The 16,156-nt window shown below is 38.0% G+C and overlaps 1 protein-coding gene across 2 annotated transcripts; it reads right to left on the bottom strand.

Moving 5' to 3' along the window:
• Positions 1 to 106: 106 nt before the first annotated feature.
• cracr2b (calcium release activated channel regulator 2B) lies at positions 107 to 15,579 on the bottom strand. 2 transcript variants are annotated; one of them, XM_058408393.1, is made up of 18 exons: positions 15,441 to 15,579; positions 9,649 to 9,875; positions 9,440 to 9,551; positions 8,542 to 8,635; positions 8,275 to 8,421; positions 8,054 to 8,144; positions 7,854 to 7,949; positions 7,573 to 7,760; positions 7,167 to 7,238; positions 6,166 to 6,299; positions 4,266 to 4,345; positions 3,622 to 3,711; positions 3,230 to 3,356; positions 3,028 to 3,109; positions 2,064 to 2,178; positions 1,796 to 1,903; positions 1,645 to 1,721; positions 107 to 1,531 (listed from the first exon to the last, which is right to left on the bottom strand). In XM_058408393.1, exons 2-18 carry the CDS (start codon positions 9,871 to 9,873, stop codon positions 1,444 to 1,446), a joined length of 1,926 nt encoding a protein of 641 aa, XP_058264376.1. In that variant the 5' UTR covers positions 9,874 to 9,875; positions 15,441 to 15,579; the 3' UTR covers positions 107 to 1,443. The 2 variants fall into 2 exon arrangements, with proteins under 2 accessions (XP_058264376.1, XP_058264377.1); XM_058408394.1 differs by having other exon boundaries at positions 3,622 to 3,715; positions 6,245 to 6,299.
• Positions 15,580 to 16,156: the final 577 nt, after the last annotated feature.

The raw sequence follows: 16,156 nt of genomic DNA, 5'->3' as shown, positions 1-16,156 counted from the left end.
CAGAATCAACAGTGCGGGAGAAAAAGTCGTAGATGTGGACCTGTACCACACATTAATCATTATTTTTCACTCTCTATCGAGCAATGTATTTTTTTTTCTTTTATTATACAATAGAAAATGGTTAATATACAGTTTACTTACACATCACATTTCTGCCTCACAAAAGTATTATTTCTGACAAGAGTGGTGATTTTAAGACAAGAAAATATAACAATCGTGGTTAAAGAAATGTACATCCTCCAAGTTGTAGTCCATTTCACCATACAGATAATTTCACTTAAAAAAAGACCATGTCTTTGCATATTGAGTTTACATTTTTTAATATTCCTCCCCACATACACCGATCGTGCATAACATTATAACCACCTGCCTAATACTGTCTTGGTCCCCCTTTTGCTGCCAAAACAGCCTTGACCCGTCATGCTGTGTATTCTGAAACCTTTCTATCAGATCCAGCATGAAGCTCTTCAGCAATTTGAGCAACAGTAGCTCGTCTGTTGGATCGGATCACACGGGCCAGCCTTTGCTCCCCACGTGCATCAATGACCTTGTCAGCAGTTCACCGCTGTTCCTTCCTCTGACCACTTTTGATAGATGCTGACCACTGCAGACTGGGAACACCCCACAAGAGCTGCAGTTTTGGAGATGCTCTGATCCAGTCGTCTAGCCAACACAATTTGGCCCTTGTCAAACTCGCTCAAATCCTTACGCTTGCCCATTTTTCCTGCTTCTAACACATCAACTTTGAGGACAAAATGTTCACTTGCTGCCTAATACAGTATATTCCACCCACTAACAGGTGCCATCATGAGGAGATAATCAGTGTTATATGCCTGATTGGTGTATATCAATAACAGCTTTATAAAATACATTTGAAAATTGGATGAGTAAGGTCCATATCTTTTCTACAAAATGACACAAGAGACACATCCAAACACAGTCAAGCCTTCCAGGCTGGAAATCAGTTTTCAATCACCTGAATAAACTCTTATGCACCAGCCTAACCCATTAGATTTTTGATTGTCATGTTCTTACAGGTTATTTGTACAAGTAAGGAATTAAATCTTGTTTAATTGTTCTGCCTGAATTTTTTAAGCAAAGATGTAAAATATAAAGGTAAAGTGATCTAAAACAATAATAACAATACTAATACCGTACGTTTGTTGGTTGCAAGTTCATACATCCGGTTGTATGTACAGATTCATGGCCATGTTTGTTTAATATTCGCATAATTCCTGAGATGGGCAGAATATGCTGAAAAAAATTGCAATAATAAGGAAACACTTTCCAAAATAGTTATGTGCAAAGATTGTTCAGGAGAATTTTTCATGTTGTCTTAGTTCAGTGAGATGTTCTTTCTGATATGCTGCAGGCAGTTCGACAACAGTGTCACAAATATGACTGGGTTTTATCACTTGTATGTCCTCATGTGATACTCTTCAACTATGTGCAACAGTGCCCTCTATGACTAGAGTCGTCCAGAGAGTGAAGTACAGACTCACACTGTTTTTCTTGCTGGGCTTCCATCAGTCTACAGGGACAGAATATAGCGATTGGGTATTAGGAAAGTTGTCCTTATACATTTTTCAAAAATATTTAACATAGATCTGTTATACTGTGTTAAACTGTACTCTGGAATCTCACCTAGCCAGATGTGTCATCGCCTCTTGGATATTATGGCCACTTTTAGCACTGCATTCAAAGAAGTCAGCCTGGTAGTCCTGCAACACAAACACAACTACTTTAACAGATGAAATAAATGGTTAAACATATGAAAGTCCTGAGTGTTGATTACCTCAGCCAGCTTCTGTCCTTGCAGGGTGGTCACCTGTCTCCCGCCTCCATCCTCCATATCCACCTTGTTGCCTAGCAGCATCACACATGAACCATCAGCCTTATTTTTCTGCCAGAAAGACGATTTCACATTAGAATAATCAGTCAAAGGACAAACAAGCTTTGGCTAAATTTCTGGGCTTGTCCTATTTCACTGCACCATACTACTTGACCATGAGGGAATGCAAACCTCTTCAGAATGGTCCATTTGCATCACAAATGTGCCTCACCTGTACTTGGTTGAGCCAATCATGCACTGCCATGAGCGAGGTGCTCTGAGTGACATCATACATGACCAGGATCCCATCTGCTTTACGGTAATACTGTGTTGTGATGCTGTGGAATCTGCGATAGAGGAAACACTGAGCATTTATTATGACATTTCTTTTCATTTAAACATTTCATTGTAAGAAAGGATTGATGAAGGTGGATAGCACCTTAAAGTTTCTTCAACTATTTCATTACTTTTAGTACTTATAATAATATATTATCATTCCAGTATTATATGATTAATAATATTTATATTATAATGAAATTAATGTGTTACATTCTGTAGAACTGGTTTCTTACACTAACACTGTATGCATGTGAGGGTTTTTTTGTATGGTTAAAAATATCCCCCAGCGGCATAAGACAGGGCACAGTGTATCCCAGGGGACTTGGGGCACAAGGCAGGGGACACCCTGAACAGGGTGCCAACGGATCAAAGGGCACAATCAGACAAAGAAATCAGCCTACAATGCATGTCTTTGGACTGGGGGAGGAAAAAGGTATACCCGGAGGAAACCCTGAAATACCACTGAACACACAACCCAGGAGTTTGACGTGCTAGCCACTATGCCACTATGCCCCCCATGTATATGACATATTGATATATTCTATATCTCGGCACGCTCTGTCCTGGGCTGAGTGTGTCACCATTTATTTATAATCTCATCTTATTACCGTGATATCCTTTGTTTTGTCCTAGAAAATCTTTTTGTTCTGTTTTGAGAACATGTGCTGAACACAGACACTCAGTGACAGGTCCGCCTTCCATATCTTAGATAGGCCTTTTCGTAGTAAACTCGCAAAACTCTCAGTGAACACACTGAAATATGTTGTTTTGAATATTATTAATAAAGGTTACAATTGCCTTGTAAATAAAAAAAAACATGCTATATTGGCTGCTGAATGGTCATCTTTTTGTCTTACCTCTCCTGTCCTGCTGTGTCCCAAAGCTGGAGAGCAATTTGGGTGGAGTCGAGCACTAGACTTCTCATCTGGAAGTCTATACCTGTCAATCAAATACAAATGATATTTGTACTCTACCCAATTTAGGAGCAGCTTTCTGATGCCATGTAACTGAACCTGATATTATGCATAATTACTTTATCAGAGGCTTGTGCTGGCTTACCTACAGTAGTGCTCATTTTATTGGGGAAGTGCCCTCTGCAGTAGTGATGGATGAATGAGCTCTTACCCACTCCGGAGCTGCCTAAAAACACAACCTTAAACACACGCTGTGGGCCGCTTACACCAGCCTGAGAGACACAGGTACAAATTATATAAAAAAAGAAAAACATGGCAAAAATATAACTTCAAAATATAAAATCAGGACCTGCTGCATTACCACAAACAGGGTTCTACCATGCAAATTTCTCAAGTTCTGTATTTGCATCATACACATCAACCTTGGGAGCTTACAGTACATTCTTCATAAATTCTATCCTTAGGGGATAAGAGCATCATGATCCTATCCTTATAAAAGAAAACAAGATTAACTGAAATGACAAATCTTTATAATACCGTTTTGTTGTGTGTATCCGCTTTATGGTTTAGCTCTGCCTCAGCAATCACGTCAGGTGAGCTCTTCTTCATCTGATGAACAAAACTGACCTGTCTTAAATATTGATTAAAAAACAAAGACAAATTCAATTAAACAGACCTCCAGATTTATATACAATGACAATTTCAACCCTCTGACCTTCTTTGGCATATCAGCAGACTTACATTCATCTCTTCTATTATTGCCAAAGTAATTTCCTACCAGTTTCACTACGGTTATGTCCAAATAATATGTTTAACACACTTTAAGACGTTTAGGGCTTAGTTATTACATTAGAATTGTATACTGTTGCAGCTGGTACAAGCAATATGGTGCTCTAGTCTTACTGAAAGATGGTTCATTACTGCATAAATAGCTGTAAATGAAAGTACCAAAGGCTCATTTGATCCTTTCTTACTTTTTTTCTGAACAAAAATGTACATCTTGATTATAAATGAAATTTTATGAGGTCTGATGCTGGACATTGCTAAATGAATGCATTTAAAGCAGTTATTGTATGTCAAGCATTTTGAAAAATATTCAGTGGACAAGCACATTCAAATGATTAATGTGCACTGTATTTATATATAAAATACTATTTTTAAAAATGATTTCAGTGACCCACCTGCTGCCAGGTATCTTGGCCAGCATATAGTCTCCAATTATTGATCCCTTCTTCTCTAATGGCCTCTTCATCTTTGGTGTCTATGGAACAGGTCATGGAATATTTTGGCTTTAGAAAAAAAATAGAGCTGTGTGTAAAGCATGCACAAAAAGGTGTATGAGAAAAATATACATTTACAGTGACTGTAAAGCCTCATAATCTCTAAAGAACCTATTTCTCTTGTATAACTGGGGTTTAAATGTGTTTCTGAAGACGTTTGGCTTTATGTATAGAAGTCGAATGTTTGCATGTGTTTATAGGTTTTGGGTCTTATGCAATAAGGACACAGATAGAAATGTGTACCGTCAGTTATGTCTTTTATTGTGTTCTGTGTTGGTGCTGAAAAACACCCATTTGTTCATAACCTGACTTACAAATTTTTCTCCATTTTGTTCATGATCATGAACTAGAAAGGCACAGGAACTGAATCACAAGTAACAACTTAGCACACAATAAACGCAATAAATTATCCAACTTTACAAAAACACATAACGGTACAAACATAAAATTCAGACAAAAAAGAATGGTGCCATAAATAGCATGCAGACTTTCAACATTTTACTCAAAAATCTTTTTCTGCACAGCATTTTAAAAATGGCCACTAAAGAATTAAAAGATTTTTTTTAGAGTGATCATTGATTATAGCGTAATTTCAGGATTTAGATAGATACATTCACAAAAAGACCAAATAATTTAGAATAGTGAAATGTGCAGTACATTTTTGAGGAAATTGAAAGAGATTTCCATTAAAAACAAGAAAGAAAAAAAATCTGATTATAGTACTCATTTAGAAAAGCAGTAATGCACAGCATTTGTCCTACAGTCCCAAGCATAAGTATACATCCCCACTTTCAGCTCTGCAGCTTTAAATGTTAAACATATTGTATGTATCAAATGGCAAAAATCCCAAGGAGGTCCATAATAATTAAAGCTTATGGTCACAAAAATGTGGAAAGGCTGAAGGGAGTGAATATTTATGCAAGGCCCTGTAACTACTACAAAAGCTCTGGACATTAAGTCATTATGTACAGTGGAATTGTAGAAATATTCTGCACACATATAATGCAATTTAAATTGTCCACAAGGGAATTTGACTGTCAGCTGGTTACATGACTCACACAAAGCTCAGGTATACGTATATTTATGTAGTATTTTTCCACCACACCTACAAGCTGCAGTTTTCTGCCGTATTTTGTTGCTTGCATGATAATCATGCAGATTGTCATAATGAGTCAATCTGTGTGACTTTATTCCTGTGTAACGTTATTCCGAGTTTTGATGAGTAATATTCTAGTGTGAGGTGAGCAACAGTTAAAGAAAAGTCTGAAGAGAAACTATGCTGTGCTTTCTGTAACAGACACAATAAAGAAAGGCTTTTTCTGTTCATCAGTAAAAAAAAAACATGCAAAATTTTCCTTTCACATTCTCCAAACTGGCCTTCAGGCTCTGGAAAAAGAAACCCATCATATGGCTGTAAGTAATCTTCATAACAGCTGTGTGTTCAAATTCTCATCGTTGTTCTTTCATTTAGATTACAGCGAATTTTTAACTTTCAGTGAGATGAAAGGCCTCTCTGAATAGTGCAGCAGAAATTCACAATTCAACAGACTTGAATATTAGAGTCCATGTCTGTGAAACCATTATAAAGTGTTAGGAATCTTCAGTAGACCCTCATTAGGATAGAAGCCCAGAGCAGAGCCACATGCAAAGGCAGAGAAAGCAGGTGAAGTCTGAAAGTCGCCGGTTTCTGCAGAACAGACATGCACAGTGCTGACCACAGCTTCACACCAGTCCTAACGAGCAGCCACATATACAGCCCCAGCACAGAGTCCAGTTCAGTACGGGTAAAAAGAGTACCCACCCCACGGTGGGGTGTCTTGGCCACAGTTCCACTGTGGGTAAGACTGAAGAGGAGGCATGAAGGATTGTCTGTGACTAACCCTCTTCTGATCCTGCTGTGCATCCTTCTCATCCCGCAGACGCTTGTTCATGTCCCTGAGAAAGACACAGGATGAAACGGATATATTTAAAGAAATGCATTCTAAATCTGTATAAATAAATATTTATAAATTGTGTGCCTGATTAAGTGGTAGTCTAATATATCGTCAGATATTTGGCCTTTTTATTAATTGTCGGATAAATATTCCTGTAATACAAAGTACCATTTTGTAATTTGTACTTGATGGTCATAAAAAAGAGCAGCTGCTCACACCAGAGCTACTTATCTCTATCAAACACAGTGACTGTTGCGGTCAGCTCATAAACAGTTCTTCCAAATGCCTGTGCTTGTTAAGGAGGAATTATAGCAGTGTCTTCTGATTCGTTTCTGTATACAATACTGCATAATTTGTGATAGTTGTTACTGTGTGCATCTAAAAGATACTACCTTTATTATTTGTCACATTTTTCATTAGCTATCAAGCAGGTGATCTTTTAGATACACTAAATCAACACGAGAGAAAATGATACCAGCAGGTTACCAGTTAACATCAACCAAAGAGACAGAATAACTGTAACTTCCATTTTAAATAAATATATTTATTTCTGTATTTTTAAGATGTAAACTTTTTTACTTTGACACATTTTTGATTGAAGTTCATTTCACTGCATCTATATCTGAGATATATATTTTATTATGTGTCAAAATACTTTTTTGTATTTACACTTCCTCATAACTGCTTTTTCCAGTTTTTACAGTTTGTGTGTGTATGTGTGTGTGTGTGTCTGTGTGCACTGTGCCACAGTCCCTGCCTTATCTTATATCTGATATCTGTCAAGAGCAAATAAACCTGAAATGGACAATGACCTGGAGACACGCCCGCAGACAGCTTCAGGTAAAGCTACGCACGCATGCAGTCTTACCTGAGCAGATCCAGCTGCCTCATCAGGCTCTCCTTCTCTTTCTGCATGTTTCTTGAGACTTTTAGCACTTGCCTGTGTATAAACAAAACCACATACACACAGTTACAACTACTGTGAAAACAAAGATCTCCACAACTCAACTTGAGAATTTCAACTTAAGAACATGAGATTTTCTTAAGTTCAGCCAGTGCAAAGCAACATGGCTGCATGAAGAACAAGCAAAGCAGTATTTCTTACCTTTACATAAGTTACTGACACTGTATATGCATATATTGGCATTAGATCAAACAATATATAGACTTTTCATAAGGAGATAAATACTTATGATAAATACACATCCCTCATCACAGTCAGCTCTGACTTTGCACTTCTGAGTAGTTTGAACATAGCCTAAGCCACATCTCACCTCTGCTTGCCTTCCTGCTGATCTGTGAGTGTTTCCTGCAGAATCTGCAGCTGATTGAGTGCTTTCTGTAGCTCCTCTCGGCTCTCCTCCAACTGTTCCCTCAAATCTGCGTTCACCAGCTGCAGCCTTTGATTCTGCCCCCGAGTATTCGACTGGTCCTTGCACAGAGCCTTGATCCTAGTCTCCAGCTACATGGAGTCCCAAGTAGGGTGTATTTAGAGTAACTTCTAGACAAGGAGCTCCAAGGATAGATTTATAATAATAATGAATCTAATGTTTACCTCTCTCTGCTTGGTCAATGTGAACTCTAGTTCCTGCTCTCTCATCCTGAGCTCCTGCAGTAGCTGCTCTCTTTTGTCCCCCTGTCTCGCGCTGTCCTTCATCAGAAAATCATCATCACTGTTGTTACCATCATTATGATCATATTCTCCATGCAAATTATTTATATGCAGATTATTCACCTCATGTTATCTATACTTACCAGAGCGAGTCGTTTCTGTCGCTCTTCTTTGAGTTGGCTCTCAAGGTCTTCATAAAGCGAGCGCACAACTCTGTCATGCTCGTCTTCTCGTCTGAGTGTGGGTCAACACACACACACACACACACACATCTTTAAAGACAAATCCAAACCAAAACACTACATGGCATTCCAGCTTTTAATTAATTTCTACCCAAAGTCAGGTGTGTAATGTTTAAGCCGACCTGCGCAGGGTGTCTTCTAAATTGTCCCTCTCTCTCAGTGCGTCCTGAAGATGAGCCACAGCATGGGAAAGAATTTCCTCCAATAGATTCAACAACTCAGGCCTATCTTTCTGCAAATCACACCAAAGAGAACACAGCTCCCACTGACTACACACACACACACACACACACACACACACACACAGAGTCATCTTACATCATAGCTAAATAGTAATAGTATTAAAATCACAGTGTGATTTTAATTGCTTAGTGAAAAGCAACACTCACTCTTTCAGGATTTTATCTGCTCCAAGCTCTATAAGAATCTGTGTGAATCTGAGCTCTCCTGGATCTTTCTCCTCACACTCTTCTATCAGCTCACCTGTGACAAAGAGACGGTTCTATGAATCTCCTGTTACTCAGCCGAACTGTGGCAACACAGCACATGTGTTAGGGCCTGAGCTGAATTTCTCCTGCCATCTGAGCAGAAATGCCATGAACCTCACAGATTACATCTGCTCAGCTTCTACCTGCTCAGAGTTAGATGGCTTGCCTGTTATGCTGAAAATATTTAACTGGTGATCAACAAAGATGTGGAAAAGTCAACATGACTCGGAAAGCTCTCAGCTAATAAAGCTAGTTAATATTATTTGTGTTTGGGACTGAATTTGGATGGCAGCAGAAGGGTCTTGTTTTTGATGTGCATTCCTGTTTGGGCTTTCAAAAAAGAAAGAAAGAAAAGAAATAATGTGTGTTGTGTTATAAGAAACAATGCGGTTGTGAGAGGTAAGTGTAACTGGGTCTACTCTGTACTGCCCTCTAATCATTGGTCAGTTAACTCGTTAAATTGACTAACAATATTTTTCTGTCAAAATTCTGTGTGGATTCAGTTTTTCTGCATGGGAGAATCATCAGACATGCACGACTTGTCAATACATGTTTCTGAGATGAGTGTATATTATCATCAAAATCTCATATGTTTGGTTAAATGACCAAATTCTGATTATTTAGCAGCTATTTAAAATCTTTCATTTTATCTAAAATGTTTTGTTTTTCCACTTCAGTGAGAAATTATTTTATTATTTTTAAAGACAATCAATAAAAGTATAAATAAAACCAGTATATATCATGATAAATATTGTATATCATAGAAATGTCCTTAAGTATCAAAGTGTCAAATACAAACCTAGACCGGTGTGAAACTCAAGAGGTGTGAGGAAGCCATTTCTGTCACGGTCCAAACTTTCGAACACAGACTCCAGCTGCTCCGGGGTCAGAGGCACCTCTCCCTGCAACCGCTGGCATACAGAAACACAGACACCAGTTTAACAGAGTTACTGTTATGAAAACAAGAAATTCACTCCAAACATAGTTAATGTATGCATTTGGACAAACCTGCAAGTCTCTCTTGGTGATGAAACCCTTGTTCTCTTTATCACACAGCCCGAACAGCTCTTTGGCTTTTCTCATTGTGTCCTGTGGGCACCTGAAGGCTGCACTGTCGGGTGAGGGTCTGCCTCCTCTCCCTGAGGTTGGGGTCCTAAATCTAGGGTTACGAGGAGATGCCTGACCACTGCCCTGACCTTCCAGCACCTCTCCATCTCTTAACCAGCCTGACATTACTGTGTGTGTGTGTGTGTGTGTGAGAGAGAGAGAGAGAGAGAGAGAGAGAGAAAAAGAATAAGTAACCATGAATTCAGCCATTCACTAAATATCTAAATATTAAACTCTCACTGGTATTATGTACTTTCCACTAAGTATTACAAAATGTCTCACAGTTGGGTTAATAATTTGACAGCAAATTTGTAGATTCTTTTACACAAAAATGCAGTTCCTAGCAGAAACACAATAGTCTAGTGAACACTTATCAGTAGGCTGAAAGGAAAACTCCACCCTGAAACACATGAGGTAAGTTTATACTGAAATATCTCTGATGTGCCAATATGTTGGTTGGTGCTGTATGGAGTCGTGTGCTGCTTTGCTTTCACTGCTAGTGGTATTTAAAGATGGAAAAATGGAATCAATCTCAAACCTAATAATGGTCAGGTTTCTCTGTTAGCCTGAGGCAAGAGCTTATTAAGGTGAGGTTCAGAGTTGTATTAATAAGAAATTCAGTGTATATGCAGTGGAGAGACTGCAAATATTGGAGTCCTGAAAGTACTGCAGATACACGATACAGTTGCACCGAGCAACAGTAGAGACTCAGATCGGCTATTTAGTGATCTACATGATGACCAGTGTTATGACAATGATGGTGGATTAGCATAAAAGGTGACGGTTTCGAGGCTGTACTGTGAGAGGTGCGGAGGAGAGAGTGCCAGTCAGACTAGTGGACTAAAGTGCTGCTGCACTGCATTCTTTAGAAGAATGAGGCGTAGGAGAAATGTGAATATCTGACACCTGACTAAGAAAAAAAAACAAAAAAAAACCCTTAACTTGGAAATCATGTGCAGAAAGTTGAGGTCTTCTCAGTCATGTCAGAAAATGAGTATCGCTAATATTAGCTGTCTAACTTCTCGCTAACAAAACACATGCTTAAACTGAAGCAAAAAGAAATTCGCAAAAACATGCGTATCCTACTTGAGCTCCTGTGTGTGCGTAGATTTATACATTAGATTAGATTCAATTTTATTGTCAGTGTGGAAAGTACATGTACAAAGCCAATGAAATGCAGTTAGTATGTAACCAGAAGTAAATAGTGATATATTTACAAGAAATTACAAATAACTATACAGCTATGGGGGTGATATACAGTATACAGGGGGAGTGGAAGATTTATGTACAGAAGTGCAGTCATTACTATAAATATATATGGTCTATATATTAATGAACACATATACTGTATGTATATATATATATGAAATATACAGTAGTGCAAGATTGTATTATAACTTATGTGTTGTGCAAAGATGCAAAATAGACAGAGTTAAAAAGTAAGTAAACAGTAAACAGATGCAGTGTGATTAGCTGTTTGTGTGGAAACAGCTGTAGGGAAGAAGCTATACTTTTGTGAGTCTGTTTGTGTGGGCGCTCAGACACCAGTAGAAGCTTCCTGATGGGAAATAGTCAATGATTAGGGTGAGTGTCTTTGATAATGACTTTTTCTTTCTTCAGACAGCATTTCTTTGCAACTTTACTTAAATATTGACAAATGTCTTGCCATTGTGATGGATGTAGAAAAGATGTTTACATTAAAAAAATAAATCCTGGGCAGCAGAGAAGGTCTCATGTTAATTATAAAGAAGAATATACAGTTGTTCAGGGTGAATTTTTCCTTTAACATCTGCACTTGACTGCACTAACAGTCTAATAAGGTCCCAGCATCCTGTTTATGCTTTCAGTGCACTAGTGTGTATTGTGCAGTAAAACCCAGAGCTCTATATTAACCTCAACACCTCACCACATGATTACACAGAACAGTGGTAATGTCTAAAACCTTAAGTAAAGAGAAGCCTGATCCTTCCCTTATCAGCTGTAAAGGATGATAACATGCAAACAGACATAAACCTCTTCAAATAACCGTGGCTAAGTTCTGCTACAACCCTCCAGCATGCTAAAAGGGCAAAATCCTCTGCTGTTTGATGTAATATGTGTCGCAGCTCTGCCCATAGTAAATATCAGTGTGTAAATACTGTAGAGTCTATTACCACATGGTCCAAACACCTTTCGGAATAACGTGGTTATTCATGCACAAGTGGAACTGGTTAATTCATGCACACTATGATTATTAGGTCTGAATGGAACTGGAGCAGCAAGGGAAAAAGTCCTGGATCGGGCAAAACAGCTGGGAAATTCCCAAAGCGACACATAGCAACAGACACACCACAAATCAAATAGAGCACTTTACACTCCGCTTGAGCACACATTCCTGTTGGTTTTCCTTTCTTTTGGTTACTCACTACCTCTCTCTCTCTCAAAGCTCCAGGATATCCAATAGCTAAACAGGATGGTCATATGATGGGACTGTGCGTGTGTGTGTGTGTACTGTATGTGTGTGTGTGTGTGTGTGTGTGTGACAGGGAGTGGAAACAGAAACAAAGCAAGATGCAAATAAAGCATTTACCCAAGTTTGCATTGGGCACTGTGCATCACAGCTAGCAGCAATCACTGCCTGAATGATATGTTTGGGTCTGAATGGAAGGTGTCATGCTGCTTTAAAATAAAAGACAAAACTCATAATTCCCAAACTCTGATTAAGATCATCACCCTCAGAAAACTGTAACTCAACTCTTCTCTAAAATATAAAATAACAGTGTGTATGTGAGTGAGTGTGTATGTGTGAGTGAGTGAGTGTGTAAGTAAGTGAGTGTGTGAGTGAGTGAGTGAGTGTGTATGTGAGTGAGTGAGTGTGTATGTGAGTGAGTGAGTATGTGTGTATGCGAGTGTGAGTGAGCAAGCATTTGAGTGAGCATGTGAGTGGGTGAATGTGCATTAGAGTGTGTGAGCAAGTGTGTGTGTGAGTGAGTCTATAATGCCAATGTAAAACACTTTGTAAAATACAAAATAGCACAAGATTACACAGTTCACAAAGGGGAAAAAATCATAAAAGCTTTACTCGAATGACTTAAAACACAAATGTAAAGTATTTTATATTTGAATAGGGTGAATGCACAAAAAGTACATTTCATTAGCTATCACAGTGGCTTCAATTATTTCATAAATTAGCTTGAATCGTAGTCTCCAGTTACAGAGAGCGCTTTAATGAGAGAAATAGCTCGGTGCAAGTCTCTACGCTGGATTCTGTTTTAACAAATAAAACACGTTCAGGTAGAGAACGTACAGGTTAAAGTCGTGTAATATAATATTATAATTTAAGAACTGTTCATTACTTTCAATCAAGGTTCTAAAGAAGCAATGCTACTTTCTGTGGTAGTGAAAGGGTCAAGTTTCAGCTCACAGTCACAAGACACTGTTAAAGAAAAACAGCATAAAATTACACCAAGGTGAAGAACAGCGGAGACGGCGTGTATGTGTTTAGTAGAATTCCATTTTTTCATCTTGTTCTATCTATCGGTCCATCTCTCAAACTATGTTACTATAAGTAACATAATTCAGTTTCATTAATTCAGTTCCCTTTTAATGGGAACCAAATAGGAGTTATGTTGGGTGCAAGAATTTAAACGGAATGGTGAAAAAAATCCCAAACCAAACCAAAACAACATCTAATGAGCATATCAGTTCTGCAGGCTGAAATCATGTCAATGGCAGAGGTGAAATGAGAACAGTGAGACTGGGTTGAGATGGTAAGAAAGACCATGATAAATAACCTTTACTTTATTATAACTCTTTACAACCGTGCTGAGCAGAAAAGCATCCCAGAAAGCAGAACATGTCAAACCTTGAGGCGGACAGCCAAAAGATCACATCAGCTTCAACTCGGCCAGGAACAGGTATCGGAAGTGACAGCAGGAACTGAAACTGGACAGTTAAAGATTCGGGGGGGCTTCATTGTCTTCATTGTGCTGATGTCACATGACTGGATAATTGCATGACTGTGCAGGTGCATAGGTGTTTCTGTTTAACTGGACATTAAATGTATGCACTTTTCTTCCAGTTAAGATGGCATTAGATAGACAAGCAGCCAGTTTAACTTAATGACTATAAAAATTATCTGTTTTCATTAAGATTAATTGCTTAATAATTGCAGCTTGGTGTCCTGTCCTCACACAGTACAGCAAACAAGTTTGTTGTGTATGAGGCATAAGAAAGACAGATATTTAATAGATTTATTTTTCTATATGGTATAAATACTAGCAGCCACAATCATCCTGATACAAACAGACACACACACACACACTTTTGCTTATAATGTAGAGGTGAAAGCAGAAAACCTTGGCCATTTCACCAAGGAAAACAACTTACTGAATTACATGCAAATTACTGCTGCAATGTTTTTAGTTTTTTTTTTTGTTTCATTCTGTTGTGTGTGTAAAATATTATACCAACATCCATGCCACGGTCCAAGTCCCAGAGATCAAACTTTTCTCCTTTCTGATGTTTGACATGAACGTTAACTGAAGTTCATCTGCTGTATCTGCATGATTTTATTCACTTTACTGCTGCCACAGTATTTCTAATTTAGTTCAATGAAGAAAAATAAAGACATAGATTTCCAAGACTGGAACCTTTTAGGATAAACTGGATCACCAACTGCACCCCAGACTTCCTCACTCTTACATATCTGATCTCACTAAACCTCTTGTAGCTGAATGATCACAAATCCACACAGCCATGCTCCAACATCTAGTGGAAAACCTTCCAGAAGAGCAAACGAGAGCAAGTTCACATTAATGCCCATGGTTTTGGATGGGATATGGCCAGTTATGGCCCTACCTGTTAGAACAAACATCTATAACAATCTTCCAAAATACATGACTGTATACACACTGACACTATAAGAGCCCGCTGTAGTGACTAGGCATTCACACCCACTTATTATCATATAGGCACTGAGGGAAATGTTGCATAAGCAAAACAGGAACTAAATAAATATAATAGTGCTAGAACCTGCTAGAAAAAAAAAGATAATAGGAGGAGCAAAACATAATAAATAATAATAATTATTATTGTTATTATTATTGTTGTTATCACTATTATTATTATTACTATTGTTGTTCTTCTTCTTCTTTTTCTTCTTCTTCTTCTTCTTCTTATTATTATTATTATGTCCAGTGTATTTCCCTGTGCAGCTCTCAAGGTTAAGTAAACACAGAGGACAGGGGCAAGTTATTCTGAAACTGAATTTAGACCAAATGAGTCATGATCTGTTACAGAAAGTAAGGGAAGTCATATAAGATCACATTTTTAATCCTATCTAATCCCATCCATCAAGGACAGAAACTTTACACATGGTATGAATATGGTATTGGACACTATTCTCCTTCTGCTGCTAAAGTATACCTGTAGTGTTTATGTACAGTAAAGGCAGGAGACTACACCTGTAAACCATCTACTTCCCACCTTTACTCGACAAATACAAAACAGTTGATACTCAGACTCTGACTCTCTATTGGACCATATATTAGTTAGACTATAGACCCAGTTAGAGAATGTATTAATATTTCACAGCCGCTGCTTATTTACATTACTGTGACTATAGACAAGAGATCTTACACACATTTCATGAACAGCCGAGTACCCAGAATGTCCAAATACATCAGGAAGTACATGTTTCGGGTCTAACTCACCTTTATTGTGGTGTTCTCCAGGCTCCACCGTCTCACAAGTCGCTCACATGCCGCCAGTCACTGTATTCTCACCGCCGCTCACTGTACAATGGAGCTCAGGTCACTTCCACTCTTCTACCACTAGAGAGCAGAAAACCACTTTTACCGTAATCTGTCGTATAGAGGGTCATTTTTTTTTTACATGTTGCACAACAAAGAGCAATCGCCTCTAGACTCGGGATGATGGTCTTGTCTGTCTCCTCGACCCCGAGTTCAGCAAGTGACATCAACTCATCATGTCTGTTTTTTAATGAGATTCAGTGGATAATATTTTCTTCAGATAAATCAACATACAGACATATTCAGTTGTTAAGCACTGACTGTACAGTTTGCTGTTTTGAGAAAGTAAATGTATATATATATATATATATATATATATATATATATATATATATATATATATATATATCACTCATCACAGTTAGCTAGATAGCTTAAAAAACAGTAGGATTTCATTGATAGCAAGCTAATTGTGATGAGTGATGTATATTTTCCTCCTCAAAACTTACTGAACCTGGTGTAAAGGAGCCCATACCCAGTAGAAATTTTGATTCTTTCTTTGTTTTTTTTAATGGCTCTGTGAGGCTATAAGATGTTTAACACTTTGGATTTTACATGTTTATTTTATAAACTCCTGTAAGACTGCTCATGTTTGTGGTGTATTTTTTAGACTATCC

The sequence above is a fragment of the Hemibagrus wyckioides genome, linkage group LG14, assembly GCF_019097595.1.
Source record: "Hemibagrus wyckioides isolate EC202008001 linkage group LG14, SWU_Hwy_1.0, whole genome shotgun sequence".
NCBI classification, from domain to species: domain Eukaryota; kingdom Metazoa; phylum Chordata; class Actinopteri; order Siluriformes; family Bagridae; genus Hemibagrus; species Hemibagrus wyckioides.
The sequence above is the reverse complement of the archived record's forward strand: the minus strand, read 5'-3'. Positions and strand labels throughout refer to the sequence as shown.